Raw genomic sequence first — 17,247 nt, 5'->3', positions numbered from 1 at the left:
CCTAGTTGGGTACTGTAATGAAAGCAAACAATCAAGCTCAGAGAACACTATGGACTCCACAAATATGTACCTTCTTGTAGTACATGCAACTTTTAAAATTGTTATTTTGTCACCTTAAAGAAATAAAGAGAGAGATCAAAGTAGACAGTAAACTAGTTATCATATTCTATTTAACAGTTAATACAAAGTCAGAAGAAAAACAAATTAAGGCCAAGAAAAAATTAGTTGGGATGCTGAACTGAAATAGGTATTGTAAAACATGTAACTATATGAAGGAAATTGATTATTGTTCAAACACTTTAAAATAAAGGCTTCATCTTATTTTTGAAAAATAAAGCTAAAATATTTTTTGGGACAAAATCACTTCAAACATACAAAACAAATACGTTTGAGAGAGCACCACCTTGTGGGCAAAATTGATAATTTGTGTAGTATAAAACTGGCAGAGTAGAACCCAAATAAACCTTAATTCTGGTTATTATTTAAAATATAATTCTATGTATTACCTTTAATATGAAAATATCAAGGCTATACAGTGAATATACCTCAGTTGGTCTTATTTGAACGTTTGATCTTGAAGGCCTGTGTCATTAATATAGAAAAGTAAAAATAAATAAAAAACATACAATGTTGCAGAGAATTCTATCAGAAATAAATTAGCATCTTAACAGCCAATCCTACAGGTGTCTATTTAAAAGTAGTCCTGCTGAATTTAAAGGGACTGATCAATAGGTATGAGATGGCATCCTAATGTTAGATGTCAAAAGTGGTATTCTCGTTGATTGGGTATATTTGAGTAGGTAAAAATGTTTATTTTTTCACTAAAACATTTCTGATTGCATTTCAGTACAACACTGGGAACCATATTAATTTCTACCTCAATGAACCTTTTAACAGGAAGCATGTTAAGCTAGTAAGGCAAGCTTAATATACATTTGAGATATATAAAGTATTTATATTTTTATAGTGTTCTGCAAAATTAATTGATCATTTTGTTATCAATCAATCAGATTATGTTCAATTCAAGTGAGAGTTGTGATTTACTCAGAGCTACACAGAATTTTTTTCTCTGTGAAAATTTTATTTTACTGGAAATTACAAACTCATGCCAAAAACTGGTCCAACAAACAGTACAAATTCAAGACCATATTTATTATTCTTATCTGACTTTTCAGTGCTGGTGTTCAGTGCTGATGTTCCACAGCAAAGTAATAGAAACCAGTACTGAAAAACCTCTGAGAAGTCATCATTTGCCATTCTTATTCTACAATATTTCTTAATGTATGACCTTTGACTTTATTGGTATTTTTTTTACTCTTTTTTACTTTTTTTAAAATTTAACCAACTTTACAGTGCTTCTAAGAAACACAATAAATATTGTATAGCTATTTTCATTCTTACAAAGGAAGAAAGATGGTTAAGGCACCAGGTTAGAAACCAGGAGAATGTGAGTTCTAATTCTGATTTGGCATAAAAGACTTTAGGCCAGGGGTCCCCAATCCCCTAATAAATACCGGTCTGTGGCCTATCAAGAACCAGGACATACAGCTGTGGGCGAGTGAGCAAAACCATCTCCTTCCCCCTGGTCCATGGAAAAACTGTTTTTCACAAAACCAGTCCCTGGTGCCAAAAAGACTGGGGACTGCTGTTTTAAGCTAATCACTCTCTCAGCCCAACCCACTGCATAGGGTGGTTGTTGTGTAGAAAATAGGAGGAGGAGGAAGGAGGTATGTTTGCCATCTTCAGTTAAATTTATAATTAGCCGCTGTTATAAGGGAGATAAAATAAGATAAGGGGCGGCATAAAAATTTAATAAATAAAAATAAAATATAAAAATAATATGGGATAAACAGACAGACAGACAAAAACGGAATAGTTGCAAATGGAAAATATTCCCAACAGGCCTCCATAAACTCAGTTAAAGGAGATAGACTTTTTTTTCTTATATGGCATAATCACTGTTGTCTCTCAGTGACTCCACAGATTTTCTTCAGGATGATCTTTCGTATCTTCCAATGGTGCACTCATTGCCACAGTAACTGAATCGATCCATCGTTCCCAGTTTTATAGACTTCCCAAGGGTTAAGTCTTTGTATTATGTGTCTAAAAAATGAGAGAAAGTAATGGCTAAAAAAAAAGATCTTTCTGTGAAACCTTCTTTCAGTGCTGCTTCTTGGTTTGTTTTTATTTCTCCGAGTTATTTGTCTTAATATTTAAAATCTGAACACTTCTTCTCTTACTAGGAAATATGCCAAATACAAAATACATGCACGTTAAATAAGAACAGGCGGCGGCGGGGGTGGGAAAACTGCCTGAAGGCTCATTTAACTTGACGTTTCGTTCACTTCAATAGAACCAGAGAACAGGTAACTTTTAAAAAGCGTCTATGTTTGAATCGCTTTAGGCATTTGAAACACCTGAGCCTTCAACGCCACTCTCTCGAAATGCAATAGGACAGCGGGCTGCCTGAAGCCCCGCCCCGCTTGCGCTACCTTAACAACAAGCGTTGGCAGCCCGCCAATTTCTTCGCGCGCGAGGTCAGAATCGTCGCGGGAGCCTGTCTCGCCACCTCTCGTGGCGTTCGCTTGTTCGTTCAGCTCGAAGGACCGTTAGAACCGCCATGGCGGGCTGGGAGAAAAATGTGCTCGGAAAAAAGCCATGCTAAGAGCTGGAGCCCTCATGGTCGCATTGCTAGTTCTGGCGCCGTTCACGGAGTGGCCCGAACGGGGTCATCTGCTTCTCCTCTGTGAAGTGTGGCCAGGTGAGGAGCATATAAAGCTACCTGCTTCAGTTGAATGGCTGGGAATTATGGATCTGCCGCGAAGGCTTATTCTCTGGGAAGGCGCCAAGCTGAGGAAAGCACGGAGGTCTCTGGCAAATGAGGGGCTTGGTAGAATTTGAAAGTCATCCTTTGTAATAAGAGCGTGAAGTTAAAAGTAATGACTTTAAGCTTCTAAATAAATATGGGAGATGAGTAGTTTAGTTCCCGTTTAATAGTTCTTGTCATTCTCAATATGGGAAAATCAGCAATCCGTTCAATGCTCTGGATGACTTTAAATCCCAGACTATTTCGAGTTTGGACTTGGAATTTTAATGAATTAGGTTTATACTATTGTAGATGTGGTAGAACCGAAACTACCTGTCCTGTGGTGGAAATCAGAGATACTATACCAGAATTGAAATAACAAAAAATCAATTGTATATCTGAAATAAGTGAAAATTTTCATTGCACTGTGAATATTTGAATGTTTCCTTCCTATTTAAATACCTGCTGTGATAACCATCTAGAAATTTTGATACTCACTTTGATTGCTCAACTTTTCATTATAGTACTTGAAAAGCCACTGGGTCTTTGTAAAAAATACATAAAAATCTACAATAACACTTGTTGAAAGTTAATGCTACTAAATACTGCTTCCAAAAAAAGATTGTACTATACTAGTTTTTAGACAAGAAAGGTATTAGCAATGAATTCCTGTTACATCTGCTCAGAGATAAGCCACATTATTTTAACGAGATTTAGTCTCAACTTGTATAGGTTCACAACCTTTGTTTCAAAAAATAAATACTCTTCAGTATTTATGTGCACTTTGGAAATGCATGTGCTTAAATATTGCAAACTGTAAACTTAGCTGTGTTGCTCTAAGGATTTAGTCTTTATTTACTTTCTTGGGATAGGAGATTCCTTTCTTCCAACCTGTGTTTGTGTTTGAAATCAAATTTATTGGCAAGAGGAATACAGGGAGTCCTCGACTTAAGACCACAATTGACCCCAAAATTAATCCTTATGATTTATATTGATATATTGACCATCATTTGTGTTGTAAATGTTGAACCTTGATGAACGTATCTTTTCTTTTATGTACACTGAGAGCATATGCACCAAGACAAATTCCTTGTGTGTCCAATCACACTTGGCCAATAAAAAATTCTATTCTATTCTATTCTATTCTATTCTATTCTATTCTATTCTATTCTATTCTATTCTATTCTATGTTATTAAGTGAGCCATTTGTTAAGTGAGTTTTGCCCATTTTATGACATTTCTTGTCATAGTTGTTAAATGAATCACTGCAGTTGTTAAGTTAGTAACCTGGTTGTTAAGTGAATGTGGCTTCCCCATTGACTTTGTTGTCAAAAAGTCACAAAAAGTGACCCAGGAACACTACAACCATCATAAATACTAGTCAATTGCCAAGCATCTGAGTTTTCACCATGTGACCATGGGGATGCTGCAACAGTTGTAAGTATGAAAAATGGTTGTAAGTCACTTTTTTCAGTGCCTTTGTAACTTTGAACAGTCACTAAATGAACTGTTGTAAGTCAAGTCGAGGACTACTTGTACTTTAAGCACCATAGGGATCAGATGAGAAGGAAAGTCTTCTTTAAAAGTTAAAAACTATACCTGATGCTAATTTTATGGGAGATGGGCTTTCTCACAAACTCCGCAGTCTCAGTGCATAAATAGTCAATCTGATCTCTAGAGGGATGATATTCCAGAGAATGGGTGTCATGGCAGAAAAGGCTCTCCTCTTGGATGAAATGACACTTAGTACAAGATATCTGGAGCATCCCCATCCTGCTGAAGTAAATGAGATGAGTAGAAAAAAACTGGGGAGAGATGGTCCCATAAGTAATCTGGCCCAAGCAATGAAGGGCTTTAGAAGTGACCACCATGTTGAATTTCATCCAGAAACATACTGCTAGCCAGTGCAGCTCACATAGAGGTGGCCTATGCACCAAACAACAGGCAACTTTAAGACAACTTGACTTAATAAGACAATATAAGAGCCCGTTTGGTCTAGTAGTTAAGGCACCAGACTAGAAAGCAAGAGACTGTAAGTTCAAGTCCCACCTTAGCCATGAAAGGCAACTGGGTGACTTTGGGCCGGTCACTCTTTCTCAGCTTAGCAACAGAGTTGTTCTGGGAAAACAGAAGGAAGGTGCATTCTACATGTTTACTGGCTTGAGTTATTTGAAGAAATAATAAAGGTGGAATATAAATAAACAAATAAATAGCCCACCCCACTGTATTTTATGTTGACTGAAATGCTCTTCACAGGTAGCCTCATGTAGAACACTGCAGTGGTACATGCAATCAGGTCACTAGCGCATATAGTAAGTGACTGAGTATGACTTCTTTGTCTAGGAATGGTACAAATGATGCACAATCCAAAAGTTGTGCAAAGGCTATCCTAGCTATGGCTGCCACCTTTTAGTTGAGCAGGAGCTATGAATCTAAGCTCTAGTCTAGGAGGATCCCGTTGACTGCTGAATCTGTCATAGGCAATATTGCCTCATCCAGAATCAAAGACAAAAGTCCAAAAACATAAAGCAGTTTGGCCTTGCTAGGGTAGAACTGAAACCTATTATGTCCCATTTAGATGTTAGTTTCTAGCACTGAAACAAAATCTCCATGGTATCACTCAGACAACCTGAGCTAGAGATATAAAGCTGATATCATCATACTGATGAAACTTCACCGGAATCATAGGATGATCGCATCCAGAAGCTTTAGGGAGACTTTGATGGGAAAAAGACTCAACCCTGAGACATCCCACAGGATAAGGGCTGCAGGTTGGACTTCTTCCTGCCCTATCAACACAACTGAAATTGACCTCAGAAAGGAAGCAAACCAGTAATACAATGCATCCCCAACTCTCAGAGCCAGGCCAGAAGGATACCATTGATGATATTGAAACTTGATAGTATTAAAAGCTGCCGTGAAATCAAAGACAAAGATGGATACATCACTCCATACCATTCTCAAAGACATCATCCAAATTGCTTTTATAGTTACAATTTTAAACCTAAGCAAGTTAATCTAATGTAATAACATTAAAAATCTCTGAAAATTTTGTTGATATATAGTATAGATGCCTTATAAGGGAAATATCTTGTCCAAAATTATTACTATTATTAAAATAAGTCTTAGAATATAATCCTGACTTTATTATAATGTGATTTGAAATATTTAATTTAACTAGGATTATTTGCTTTGTTGCAGGACATTTAAAAGAGTATCAACAATTATTAATAGCATCTGATAATGATTCATACAAAACATCAGTGAATAGAATTCCAGAACAGTCTACAATGAAGGACAACAGAAATTACAAAAGCTTCAGAATGAATTTCAAAATTCATGGCAAAAGTGCCATTAAGAACCATCAACTAAGATATGCAGTTCAGTTTGAAATAAATCTAAATTTAGTTGGAATCAAAAAAACCATACAAATTTCAAAAAAGCAATTAGTAACAAGTAACATTTTGATGGAAAGAAATTATTTAAGGAGACTCAGAATGTTGATAAATACAAATCTTAAAGATTGTAAAGTAAAGATGAATTGGTATATTAATGTGAGAAAGAAATTTGAAGATAACAAATCACATGCATCGTTTTTTGAAAATGGATATAAATACATGAAAACCAGATTACCAATGAGTTATATGGAACATCAAGCAAATATATTAAGAAGTGAAGAACTGTTGCAAAAAAGTCAGAAAAGCTTGGGAAGCATTATGTTAAAATTTACAAAACAACATAAAGGAGAAGATCATATTGAAGCAAACATTTTAAAGGAAAAATGTAAAAATAGTATTGATAGACTTTTAGTTTCTGTGAAAGAAAAATTTTGTAAAATGATTACAAATGAGTACAATAAAAATTTGCACAGAATAGTTTCTGATGAACAGAAAATACTTAATAGAGAAATAAATAAAAATATGGAATTTAAAAGTTTACAATATGAAAAAAATATTAAAGAAAAAATTAAGATGTGGAAATGGAAAACAAGAAGTAAAAAATCAATTTATGCAAATCAGAAGCTTCAATTTAGACATTTATTCACTTACCAAAGAAACAGTCACATACAAAAGGTATACTCAACTCATAAAAAGATGTGTAACATTCAAAGGAGAAAAATCTCTTTTTTTCGAACAAAAATCTGTAGAAACAAACATTTAATACAAAAATGGGGCAATATTGTCAGAGCTAGAAAAGAGAGTAAATTTGGAGAAAATGAAATGGGCACTTTGTTCAAAAATATGCATTTTTCCATAATAAATCTTAAGTTTCTAACAATTACAATATGTATGAAGCAAGACTATTTTAGCTCTAGGAAATATCAAACACAGCAATTAATCCAAGTGAAAAAAGTGTTGCGGTATCTGTTGCCATCTTCAGAGAGAGTTAAAAAGAAGTATTTTAGTCAGAAAGGACCTGAAATGTCATTTCTAAAAACATCTATGGTAAAACAACTTATTAAAAACTGTTTTCCAGGCTTAACCTACCAATACTTCTACAAAGATATTTTTAATAGCCCATCATCAACTTTTGAAAGAACCAAGCGATCAGCAAAAAATAAAACTGAATCAGTATCAGTAGGTAGGTTTATTTTTATGTTCATCATAGATATTTTTAAGAGATAATAGCTTTAATACAGGTTTTTTTTTATTTGCATTTATATCCCGCCCTTCTCCGAAGACTCAGGGCGGCTTACACTATGTCAAGCAATAGTCTTCATCCATTTGTATATTATATACAGTCAACTTATTGCCCCCAACAATCTGGGTCCTCATTTTACCTACCTTATAAAGGATGGAAGGCTGAGTCAACCTTGGGCCTGGTGGGACTTGAACCTGCAATAATTGCAAGCAGCTGCTGTTAATAACAGACTGTCTTAGCAGTCTGAGCCACCAGAGGCCCTTAAATGTATACATTGAATAACCTCCAGTTTAAAAGTATTGTTGATCAATAAACATCTTCAATATGTATATCTAGCTTTTTAAGTCTAAAAAGGAAATAAACTGGGTTCATACCCTACATATAGTAAATACTCCATGGCACCCCAAAAAAAAGGATTTCGAATCTAGATAATATATTGATTCTGATGAAACAAATTATTAACATAAAAATTATGCATCACTTAAATTCGTATATACTGAATTATTAGCATAAATTGTAGGTGATATTTCTGTATCACTTTTAGGGCTGGCTAGTTCTATCAATCTTTCTCCCTTCAGACTTCTGTACCAATTCTAAAGCTCTTCCAGGCCTGAAAAATTTTGGGTAATGGGAGCTGTAGAGAAGATAATTGAAAAATCTTTTTTACGAGGTCTGTTCCATTCATAGAAAGGATATTAAGACTCAAGCAGGCCTGTTAAAAGAATTGTCTATTGCTGTATTATGTTACTCCTTGTCCTTTACATTTAGAAGAAACTGATATGGTCCATAGTGACATCAGAAATTTAGCTTATTTTTTGTTGGGGATGCTTAGATTTTCCTTGTCACTTCTTAAAGTAGTATAATTAAGGTAGAGTGTCAGAATGAAGTTGTTAACAGTCTGAACAACAATAGGCTCAGATATTCCATCCTATTATATACAGGACACTTTACCCTGCACATATTATCTGCTCAGGTGATGGCTGTTTTACCTTCAGGATTTAAAGCTCTATTCTCCCTGATCCTGTCTAGAAACTCCCTGATCATGAACTCAAAGCTCTTCCACACAGATACTTCAACAGAAATAACTATGTAGAAGGCAATTAGAATATGAAGATTAATCTTAATGCAGTTGTTTTCTGTATCAGTAATATCAGTGGCAATTCTGGTTCACATGATCTTGGTAAATGGAAAAAAAAGTAATGGAAGCAATCACCCCAGACAAGTTCCAAAAAAATAATATACAACAATAGATTCCAAAATGTTCCCCATCTGTGGAAAACGGAAAAAAATTAGCTGTTCTGAAAGTTGTTAGAGGGCAAAATGAGTGCTTTAAATGTTTTGTAGTTTATGATAAGATTAACCTCTTAGTCTCCTCAAAAGGATCCTGGCCAGATTTTCAGTGTGACTCTCAATATATCATGTTGTAGCTCTTGCACTTTATTATATAAAATAAAGACCTCCAGCAAATTTGACTAATGCTAAACTATCTTTATGCCTTCTGTTCTGGCATAAAGGTCTATTAATACATACTGTATTTCCATCCTTGGATACTTATGTTTGAATGGAGATCATAATTGTTTAATTGTCATAAATCAAAATGAACAATAGATTTTATAAAATGCAGACCTTCTGAAATATTCAAATTATATAATTAATTCAAAAATGGGACACCTGCACAGCTATAAATAAGACATGAGATTGATTGAAAGTCACAACAGAGATGCTGAATTCTTTTATTATTCTAATCATCCCTTTTCCAATCAGATTTATCTTGCTTTGCCTCTGATTTAGGAGTCCAGCTGGAAAAAACAACTAGGAGGACAATGCATTGTGGAATAATGGAAAATGTTGAAGAGTTAGCATCTCTTAGCATATTCCTTTATTGAAAATTGCCCTTCTTCACAGCCGTGCAGCAGACAGGACTACATTTAATCATTTGGGCTTATTTTGAATAAACATGATTTTAATGCAGTTACAATGGAAGAAGTCTTGAAAAATTATAAATATAAACTGAAGTACATAATATTTTAACATTAACTTTTTATTTATTTAGGTGCTTTACAACATTTAAGCAATGCTCTTATAGCAGGTGCTACACTTTTTGGAATAGCTCTGTTTATGATTGTGTTAGCAGGATTTTACCTCTACCTTAAAAGAAGGTAAGTTAATGGATTTATAATTTCTTTCAAACATTTCAGACTAACCACAGGTAGTTATGACTTACAACCACAATTGAGCCCAAATTTCTGTTACTAAGTGGGATAGTTGTTAAGTGAATTTTGCCCCATTTTATGACCTTTCTTGCCACAGTTAAGCGAATCACTGCAGTTAAGTTAGTAACTCAATTGTTAAGTGAATCTAGCTTCCTCATCAACTTTGTTGTCAAAAGGTTGCAAAAAGTGATCTCATGACCCTGGGACACTGCAAATGTCATAAATATGAACCAACTGTCAAGCATCTGAATTTTGATCAGGTGACCATGGGGATGCTTGCAACAGTTGTAAGTGAGAATAGTCATGTCACTTTTCAATGATGTCACTTGGTCACTAAATGAACAGTTATAAATTGAGGACTACCTGTATAGCTATTAATACCGTATTGCTCAATTAATACCAGATTTATATACAACACCAATCCTTATTTAATAACATATGTATTGAGATTATTTGGACAAAGGAATATTTTTAGGATGAAATATAATGAAAATTAGATAAAATTTGATCTGTTAGAGCAGTAATCTCCAACCCCCAGGTCATGGCCCACTACTGGGCCCTGAACCATTTGGAACCATGCTGTGCCTGTCGCTTGCACAAAACCATCCCTTCTCCACCCACTGGTCCACAAAGACAGAAAGGTTGGAGAACTCTATGTTGGAGAGTATTAATTCTCCAGATCAAAGAATACTTTAAAAAAAATTTATAACCTTTATAACCTTAAATGAAATGAGATTACATTTTACTTATGAATTCCATGCACAGTATAACTCAAGTACTTTTTTTAACAAAATACATAATTATAAAAATTTATCTTGGAAAGTAGTAATACCTTTATTATGGTCCATTACTAGTACCTTGGAAGTTGAGAATCAATGTATCTTTTCTGTCAGATTTGCAATTACATTGCAGAAATATATTTTGGTAACTTCAATCTTCCAACCAATTCTAATTGACATCTATTTAGATCTCCTGTTTGAATACTGCCCTTATTATTTTAAAATAATAAATAATAGTAATAAATTATAAATAAAGCAAATCTTTTTTATTTAAAAAAATGATAACTTGTCATGCAGTATTCTCTCAATCTTTTAAGTCATAATGGTAATTTTGAAAATAGTGTATCTTCGGCCCAACTTCATTGAAATACACTTTTTTTTTAAGGTAAAAAGCAACATGGTTTTCTGATGATAATTTCTATTACTTGACAGATCAGAAGTTGCTGGGGTTCATCAGATCAATGCTGTACATTGCAGATTATGTGTATGTGTTGGGGGGGGCATGCGCGTTGTGACCAACTCAATTTTACGACCTTGTTTGTAGTTACAAAGTGACCATCATGGTTAAGTGAATGCCATGATCATTAAGTATCAATTGTTTGCATGGCCCAGTCTTGCCAAAAATCAGAAGTAAAGACATTTGGCAAAGACATTGTAAATACCCCTGGGAAGTCTGTCATAAGTGGTTGCTAAATGACTGGTGTAAGTAGTCACTTGTGCTTCAAATTTATGCTGGAAGTATAATCAGTAAGTGGGGTTATTTTACTATGTTTGGTAGATGTGAAAATAAGTAGAATGTTTTGGACTCAATTACGTATCTTAATCCAGGAGATTTTAAAGAGTAATATAAAATTGAAACCAGAGGCTTTTCTTTTGAGACTGATCAATAATCAACTTGAAAAAAGTCATGGTACTTGGTTTTTATACATGATAACTACAGTGCAAAGGTGAAAAATTTGATATTACCCACAATGGAAGAAAGGATGGTAAAGATGATGGAACTTTCTGAGGTGACCAAACTGACAACTTTGATTAGAGAAAAGACATCCAAGTTTAATACTGATGCAAACTCCATATACTTTTTGTCTATAAGCATCTACTTTATATTTTTTCTTCTTTATGTTTTCTTTTTTTCTGCACTTTTGATTTTATCTTTTTCCCTTTTCTCTTGCTTTATTCTAAGTATTAGTTCTTGTGAATTTTTATCTTTATTTTTAAAGTTTTTAATAAAGTTTTATGAGAAAAAAGAAAATAATTGTTTAAATTTCAGCAAACCATAATTCTAGAATTATTTCTTAATTATACTGATTATTACATGGCATTCACTTTTATTACTAACATAACATAACATAACATAACATAACATAACATAACATAACATAACATAACATAACATAACATAACATAACATAACATAACATAACATAACATAACAACAGAGTTGGAAGGGACCTTGGAGGCCTTCTAGTCCAACCCCCTGCCCAGGCAGGAAACCCTACACCATCTCAGTCAGATGGTTATCCAACATTTTCTTAAAAATTTCCAGTGTTGGAGCATTCACAACTTCTGAAGGCAAGTCGTTCCACTTATTAATTGTTCTAACTATTTTTATAATTTTAAGGGATATATATGTAATTTTATATTCATTTCTAAATAAATACTGTTTGTGTAAATTGTGTAAATTTATATACAAAAATGCTTTCATCCTAGTATGATCAGCAAACCAAAGAAATCATTAGCATTTCTATATAGTTTTTATTACAAAATTTAGTACAAAAATGTTTAGTTTTTGTATGTAATATATTTTTATATATTTCAGACAAGTTTTAAAATTTTTCAATACTGTTCTGAAAGATGGAAAATCCTCTCCCAAGGCTAAATCTACTGATGCCCAAGGTTATGCCCCTATTTCTGTTTCACAGAATTTTCATTTTGTACAACCAAAGGTAAGATACAGTACTTTTATAGTTATAAAAAATGAACTCTTAATATCTATGGCTTCTCTCTTAAGATTCATATTAATATTCTGAGGCTAATTAAAACCCTAAATATGCTTGTTTAAATTCACTATGGGAGTTCTTCATTTGGGTGATATAAATGAATACTGAATACTATCTAAGCTGAAATTTGACACGTGCAATATATAATTTTTGAAATCTCAATGAGTGAATCCCAATAGAACAGATTGGAATTGGATAGAATATTGTACCAGATACATAGGATAGCCAGTACAATGCAACTATATTCTAGAGATTTGGAATAAAGCCAGATGTTAGTAATAATTCATATCCAGCCTATAAGTACTTTCTGTGCAGAATGATTTCCAGAGCTTGGGTTATGAAATTAGTAGTATAGGTTGTAGGCTTATCTTTTCAGAGGTTTTACCAGTATATAAGGAACAAAAAGGTAAAGGCCAGCGTGTAGTGGAGTTTAATGTATGGCTAAAGGAGTGGTGTAAAAGGGAAGGCTTTGGTTTTATTAATCATGATGTCTGCAACTGGTCCAATGAAAAACTGTACAGAAGAGATGGATTGCATCCATCAAAGAAGGGACTGAGTTACTTAGCAATACATTCACAGATTTTCTGGATAAACATTTAAACTGAACAGTAGGGACAGAATTAATTGATACAGAAAATTTCTGTCCCCAGCAATCCAAAATTAATAGGATTATCAGTGCATGTAATACAGATGTCTGTGTGGGTAAGGTTATCAGCCCTGCTATCAAGCAAAACCAAGCATTTAATAGTGAGTGCCATACCATATGCACTAGTCAAACAGGTGGCAAGAAAGTAGGGACAGTCAGGCACAACACAGGTTATGTAGACAGTAAACACAAGGTCAATCAAAACGGACTCAAATGTCTATACACCAATGCACAGAGTATGAGGAATAAACAGGGTGAATTAGAAATTCAAGTAAATGAGGGCAGATATGATATTGTTGCCATTACGGAAACTTGGTGGGATGAAACCGACAAATGGAACATACAGCTAGAGGGATATAAATTATTTAAAAGAAATAGACCAAATAAAAGAAGAGGTGGAGTTGCACTATATATAAGAAATAACTACATCTCTACAGAAATAGAGCACAATGATGAAAATTATCTTTAATGCATTTGGGTCAATATTAAAGGGGAGGGAAATGATATTGCCATAGGTCTATACTATAGGCCACCCAACCAAACAGGAAGTAGATGAACTTTTTGCTAGTCAGCTAACTAAGGTATGTAGGAAGCACATTACAGTAGTAATGGGGGATTTTAACTACCCTGACATCAACTGGGAGCAAACTCTGCACCAAGTGGAAGATCCAACAGGTTTCTAACAAACCTAGCAGACAACTTCATTTCCGAAAAAGTAGAGAAGGGAACAAGGGGATCAGCCATATTGGACTTAATTCTCACTAACAGGAACCTTGGGGGCAAGTGATCACGCAATACTGGAATTCAACATTATGCAAACACAAGTAGTAGAACAAAGTCAAACTAGAGTCTTGGACTTTAAGAGAGCTAATTTCAATAAACTTAGAGAGAGCTTGAGAAGGATTCCATGCATGAGAATCTCAAGGGGAAAACAACTGAAGAAGCTTGGGAAATTTTGAAAAGTGAGATTATAAAAGCCCAGTCTAGCACAATACCAATGAAGAAGAAAAATAATAGATCTCAAAAGAAACCAGCATGGATGCATAAAGAACTATCTGACAAATTGAAAGACAAAAAAGAAAAGTATAAAAAGTGGAAAGGGGGGCAAATAACTAAGGCAGAATATCAGCAAATAGCCCGAGCCTGTAAAGATGAAGTGAGGAAAGCTAAGGCTCACAATGAACAAAGGCTAGCGACAAAAGTAAAAAATAACCAAAAAAGCTTTTTCCAACATGTTAAAAACAAGAAAAAAGTCAAGGAAACAATTGGCCCATTGCTGGGAGAAACTGGCAAGAAGATGACAAGCAACAGGGAGAAAGCAGAGCTACTTAACTCATTTTTTGCATCTGTCTTTACACAAAAGGAAAAAACAATCCAACCTATCAAAAACAGCATCACAAAAAAACAGATTAGGAACACAAGTTAAAATAGGTAAAAAAATGGTAAGTGAACACCTGTCTACCCTAGATGAGTTCAAATCACCAGGACTGGATGGATTACACCCCAAGGTTCTGAAGGAACTGGCAGATGAGATCTCAGAACCACTGAACTATATATTTCAAAGATCCTGGAGCACAGGGGAACTTCCAGAGGACTGGAAAAGAGCTGATGTAGTTCCCATCTTCAAAAAAGGAAAAAAAAAACAGATCCAGGAAACTACAGACCTATCAGCCTGACCTCAATACCAGGGAAATTCTGGAAAAGATAATCAAGCACCGAATCATTGAACACCTAGAAGCAAAGAAAGTAATAACCAAAAGCCAACATGGGTTTGTCAAAAACAGATCATGCCAGACTAATCTCATTGCATTCTTTGACAAAGTGACAGAATTAGTGGACCAGAGGAATGCTGTCGATATAATTTACTTGGACTTCAGTAAAGATTTGATAAAGTAGACCATAACCTACTACTAGATAAAGTGGAAAAATGTGGGTTAGACAGCACCACCACCATATGGATTCGTAACTGGCTGACCAACCGCACTCAATGTGTAGTCCTCAATGGAACTACATCCACATGGAGGGAAGTATGCAGTGGAGTACCCCAAGGCTCTGTTTTAGGCCCAGTACTCTTCAACATCTTCATCAATGACTTGGACGAGGGGATAGATAGGGAACTCATCAAATTTGCAGATGACACCAAGCTGGCAGGAATAGCCAACACTCCAGAAGATAGGCTCAAGATACAGAAGGATCTTGACAGACTTGAACATTGGGCGCTAACTAACAAAATGAAATTCAACAGTGAAAAAAGTAAGGTTCTACATTTAGGCAAAACAAAAAACAAAAAAAAATGCACAGGTACCGTATATGTGGTACCTTACTCAATAGTAGTAACTGTGAGAGGGATCTTGGAGTCCTACTGGACAACCATTTAGATATGAGCCAGCAGTGTGCAGCAGCTGCCAAAAAAGCCAACCCAGTTCTGGGCTGCATAAACAGAGGGATAGAATCAAGATCACGTGAAGTGTTAATACCACTTTATAATGCCTTGGTAAGGCCACACTTGGAATATTGCATTCAGTTTTGGTCGCCACGATGTAAAAAAGATGTTGAGACTCTAGAAAGAGTGCAGAGAAGAGCAACTTCTGGGGACTGGAAGCTAAAACATAAGAACAGTTGCAGGAACTCGGTATGTCTAGTTTAATGAAAAGAAGGACTAGGGGAGACATGATAGCAGTGTTCCAATATCTCAGGGGTTGCCACAAAGAAGTGGGAGTCAAACTATTCTCCAAAGCACCTGAGGGTAGAACAAGAAGCAATGGGTGGAAACTAATCAAGGAGAGAAGCAACTTAGAACTAAGGATAAATTTCCTGACAGTTAGAACAATCAATAAGTGGAACAACTTGCCTGCAGAAGTTGTGAATGCTCCAACACTGGAAATTTTTAAGAAAATGTTGGATAGCCATTTGTCTGAAATGGTGTAGGGTTTCCTGCCTGGGCAGGGGGTTGGACTAGAAGACCTCCAAGGTCCCTTCCAACTCTGTTATTATGTTATGTTAAGTATGTATAAAGCCAAAACACATCTACATTGATGATAATGGAAGCATGACGGAATCTGACAATGATTTGGGTACAGATTTTTTTCAATTTATATTCAATAACTTTTTTTAAAAAAATATAATTCCTTTAAATGCAAGTATAATAGAAAAAGACATAATAAACTGTTGATTGTATATGTTACATTTTAAAAAATACTTCTTCCTCCAAAGTGATATAAATTAATATTTTAAGTCCAGTAGTAATTGATACATCAAAATTAGTTTTAAGAATCTGATATTTCTTTAGTTTCTTCAGTGCCTGGTCAATAAAATTTGAATGTTACTAACATAGCACTAAAGGTTCTCAGATACCATGCAACTCTGTTATGAAAGCAATTTTATACTATAATGATAGGCTAAATGATTTATTTTCTATATTTTAAATGCAACACAGCCCATTTAGTATCAAATATACTTTTGATTTATGAAATACAGGTAGTCCTTGAGTTATAACCATTTGTTTAATAACCATTTGAAGTTACAATGGCACTGGAAAATATGATTTGTGACTGTTTTTCACATTTATGACCATTGCAGCATCCGCATGGTGACATGATCAAAGGTAGATGCCTGGCAACTGGCATGTATTTATGACAGTTGCAGTGTCCTTACAATTTAATCAAGTTGTATATCAATTAAATATTTTATGTCTTTTAAGCATTATAATAAAAGATTTGTTAATCTTCAAAATATTTTAATATTTGATCATTTAATTCAGGATAAGTTATACCTAATAAATGAAATATTAGAAAAATTCTTAATACATTTTGTTTGACATAAAATTGATGATTTGATTATCTTTTTTATATTTGATAGGACTCACGAAAGAAACAGACCACAATGGCAGCAGGTATGAACAGTTTCTAAGAATGCAATTTACAAAGAATATATAGTGTTACAAGACTTTTGTAAAATAAATATGTGAAATGCAATTAAATAAGTTTAGATAAAGGAAATATATATTTTCAATACATAGCAATTAAATTTTAAAAGTCAATGCCAGAATATAACTAAATAGCTTGCTAATATTTTCATATATATACATATATATACATATACATATATATACATACATACATACATACATATATACATATATATATATACATACATATATATA

At 34.2% G+C, this 17,247-nt stretch overlaps 1 protein-coding gene across 5 annotated transcripts in view; it reads left to right on the top strand.

Annotated features, from left to right (window-relative positions):
- LOC131195799 (uncharacterized) overlaps positions 1-17,247 on the top strand; it is a 66,607-nt gene that overhangs the window by 35,833 nt on the left and 13,527 nt on the right. The window contains exons 1-6 of one of the 5 annotated variants that reach the window (XM_058178021.1): positions 2,544-2,761; positions 6,008-6,589; positions 7,283-7,387; positions 9,501-9,606; positions 12,259-12,385; positions 16,944-16,977. In XM_058178021.1, the coding sequence (XP_058034004.1) occupies positions 2,659-2,761; positions 6,008-6,589; positions 7,283-7,387; positions 9,501-9,606; positions 12,259-12,385; positions 16,944-16,977 (1,057 nt within the window). In that variant the 5' untranslated portion in view covers positions 2,544-2,658. Of the gene's footprint in view, positions 1-2,543; positions 2,762-6,007; positions 7,388-9,500; positions 9,607-12,258; positions 12,386-16,943; positions 16,978-17,247 lie in introns of those variants that run through there. The other 4 variants (XM_058178022.1, XM_058178019.1, XM_058178020.1 and 1 more) reach the window with 4 other exon arrangements.

This window comes from Ahaetulla prasina, chromosome 3 (assembly GCF_028640845.1).
Source record: "Ahaetulla prasina isolate Xishuangbanna chromosome 3, ASM2864084v1, whole genome shotgun sequence".
In the NCBI taxonomy this organism is placed as follows: Eukaryota; Metazoa; Chordata; class Lepidosauria; order Squamata; family Colubridae; genus Ahaetulla; species Ahaetulla prasina.
The sequence above is the reverse complement of the archived record's forward strand: the minus strand, read 5'-3'. Positions and strand labels throughout refer to the sequence as shown.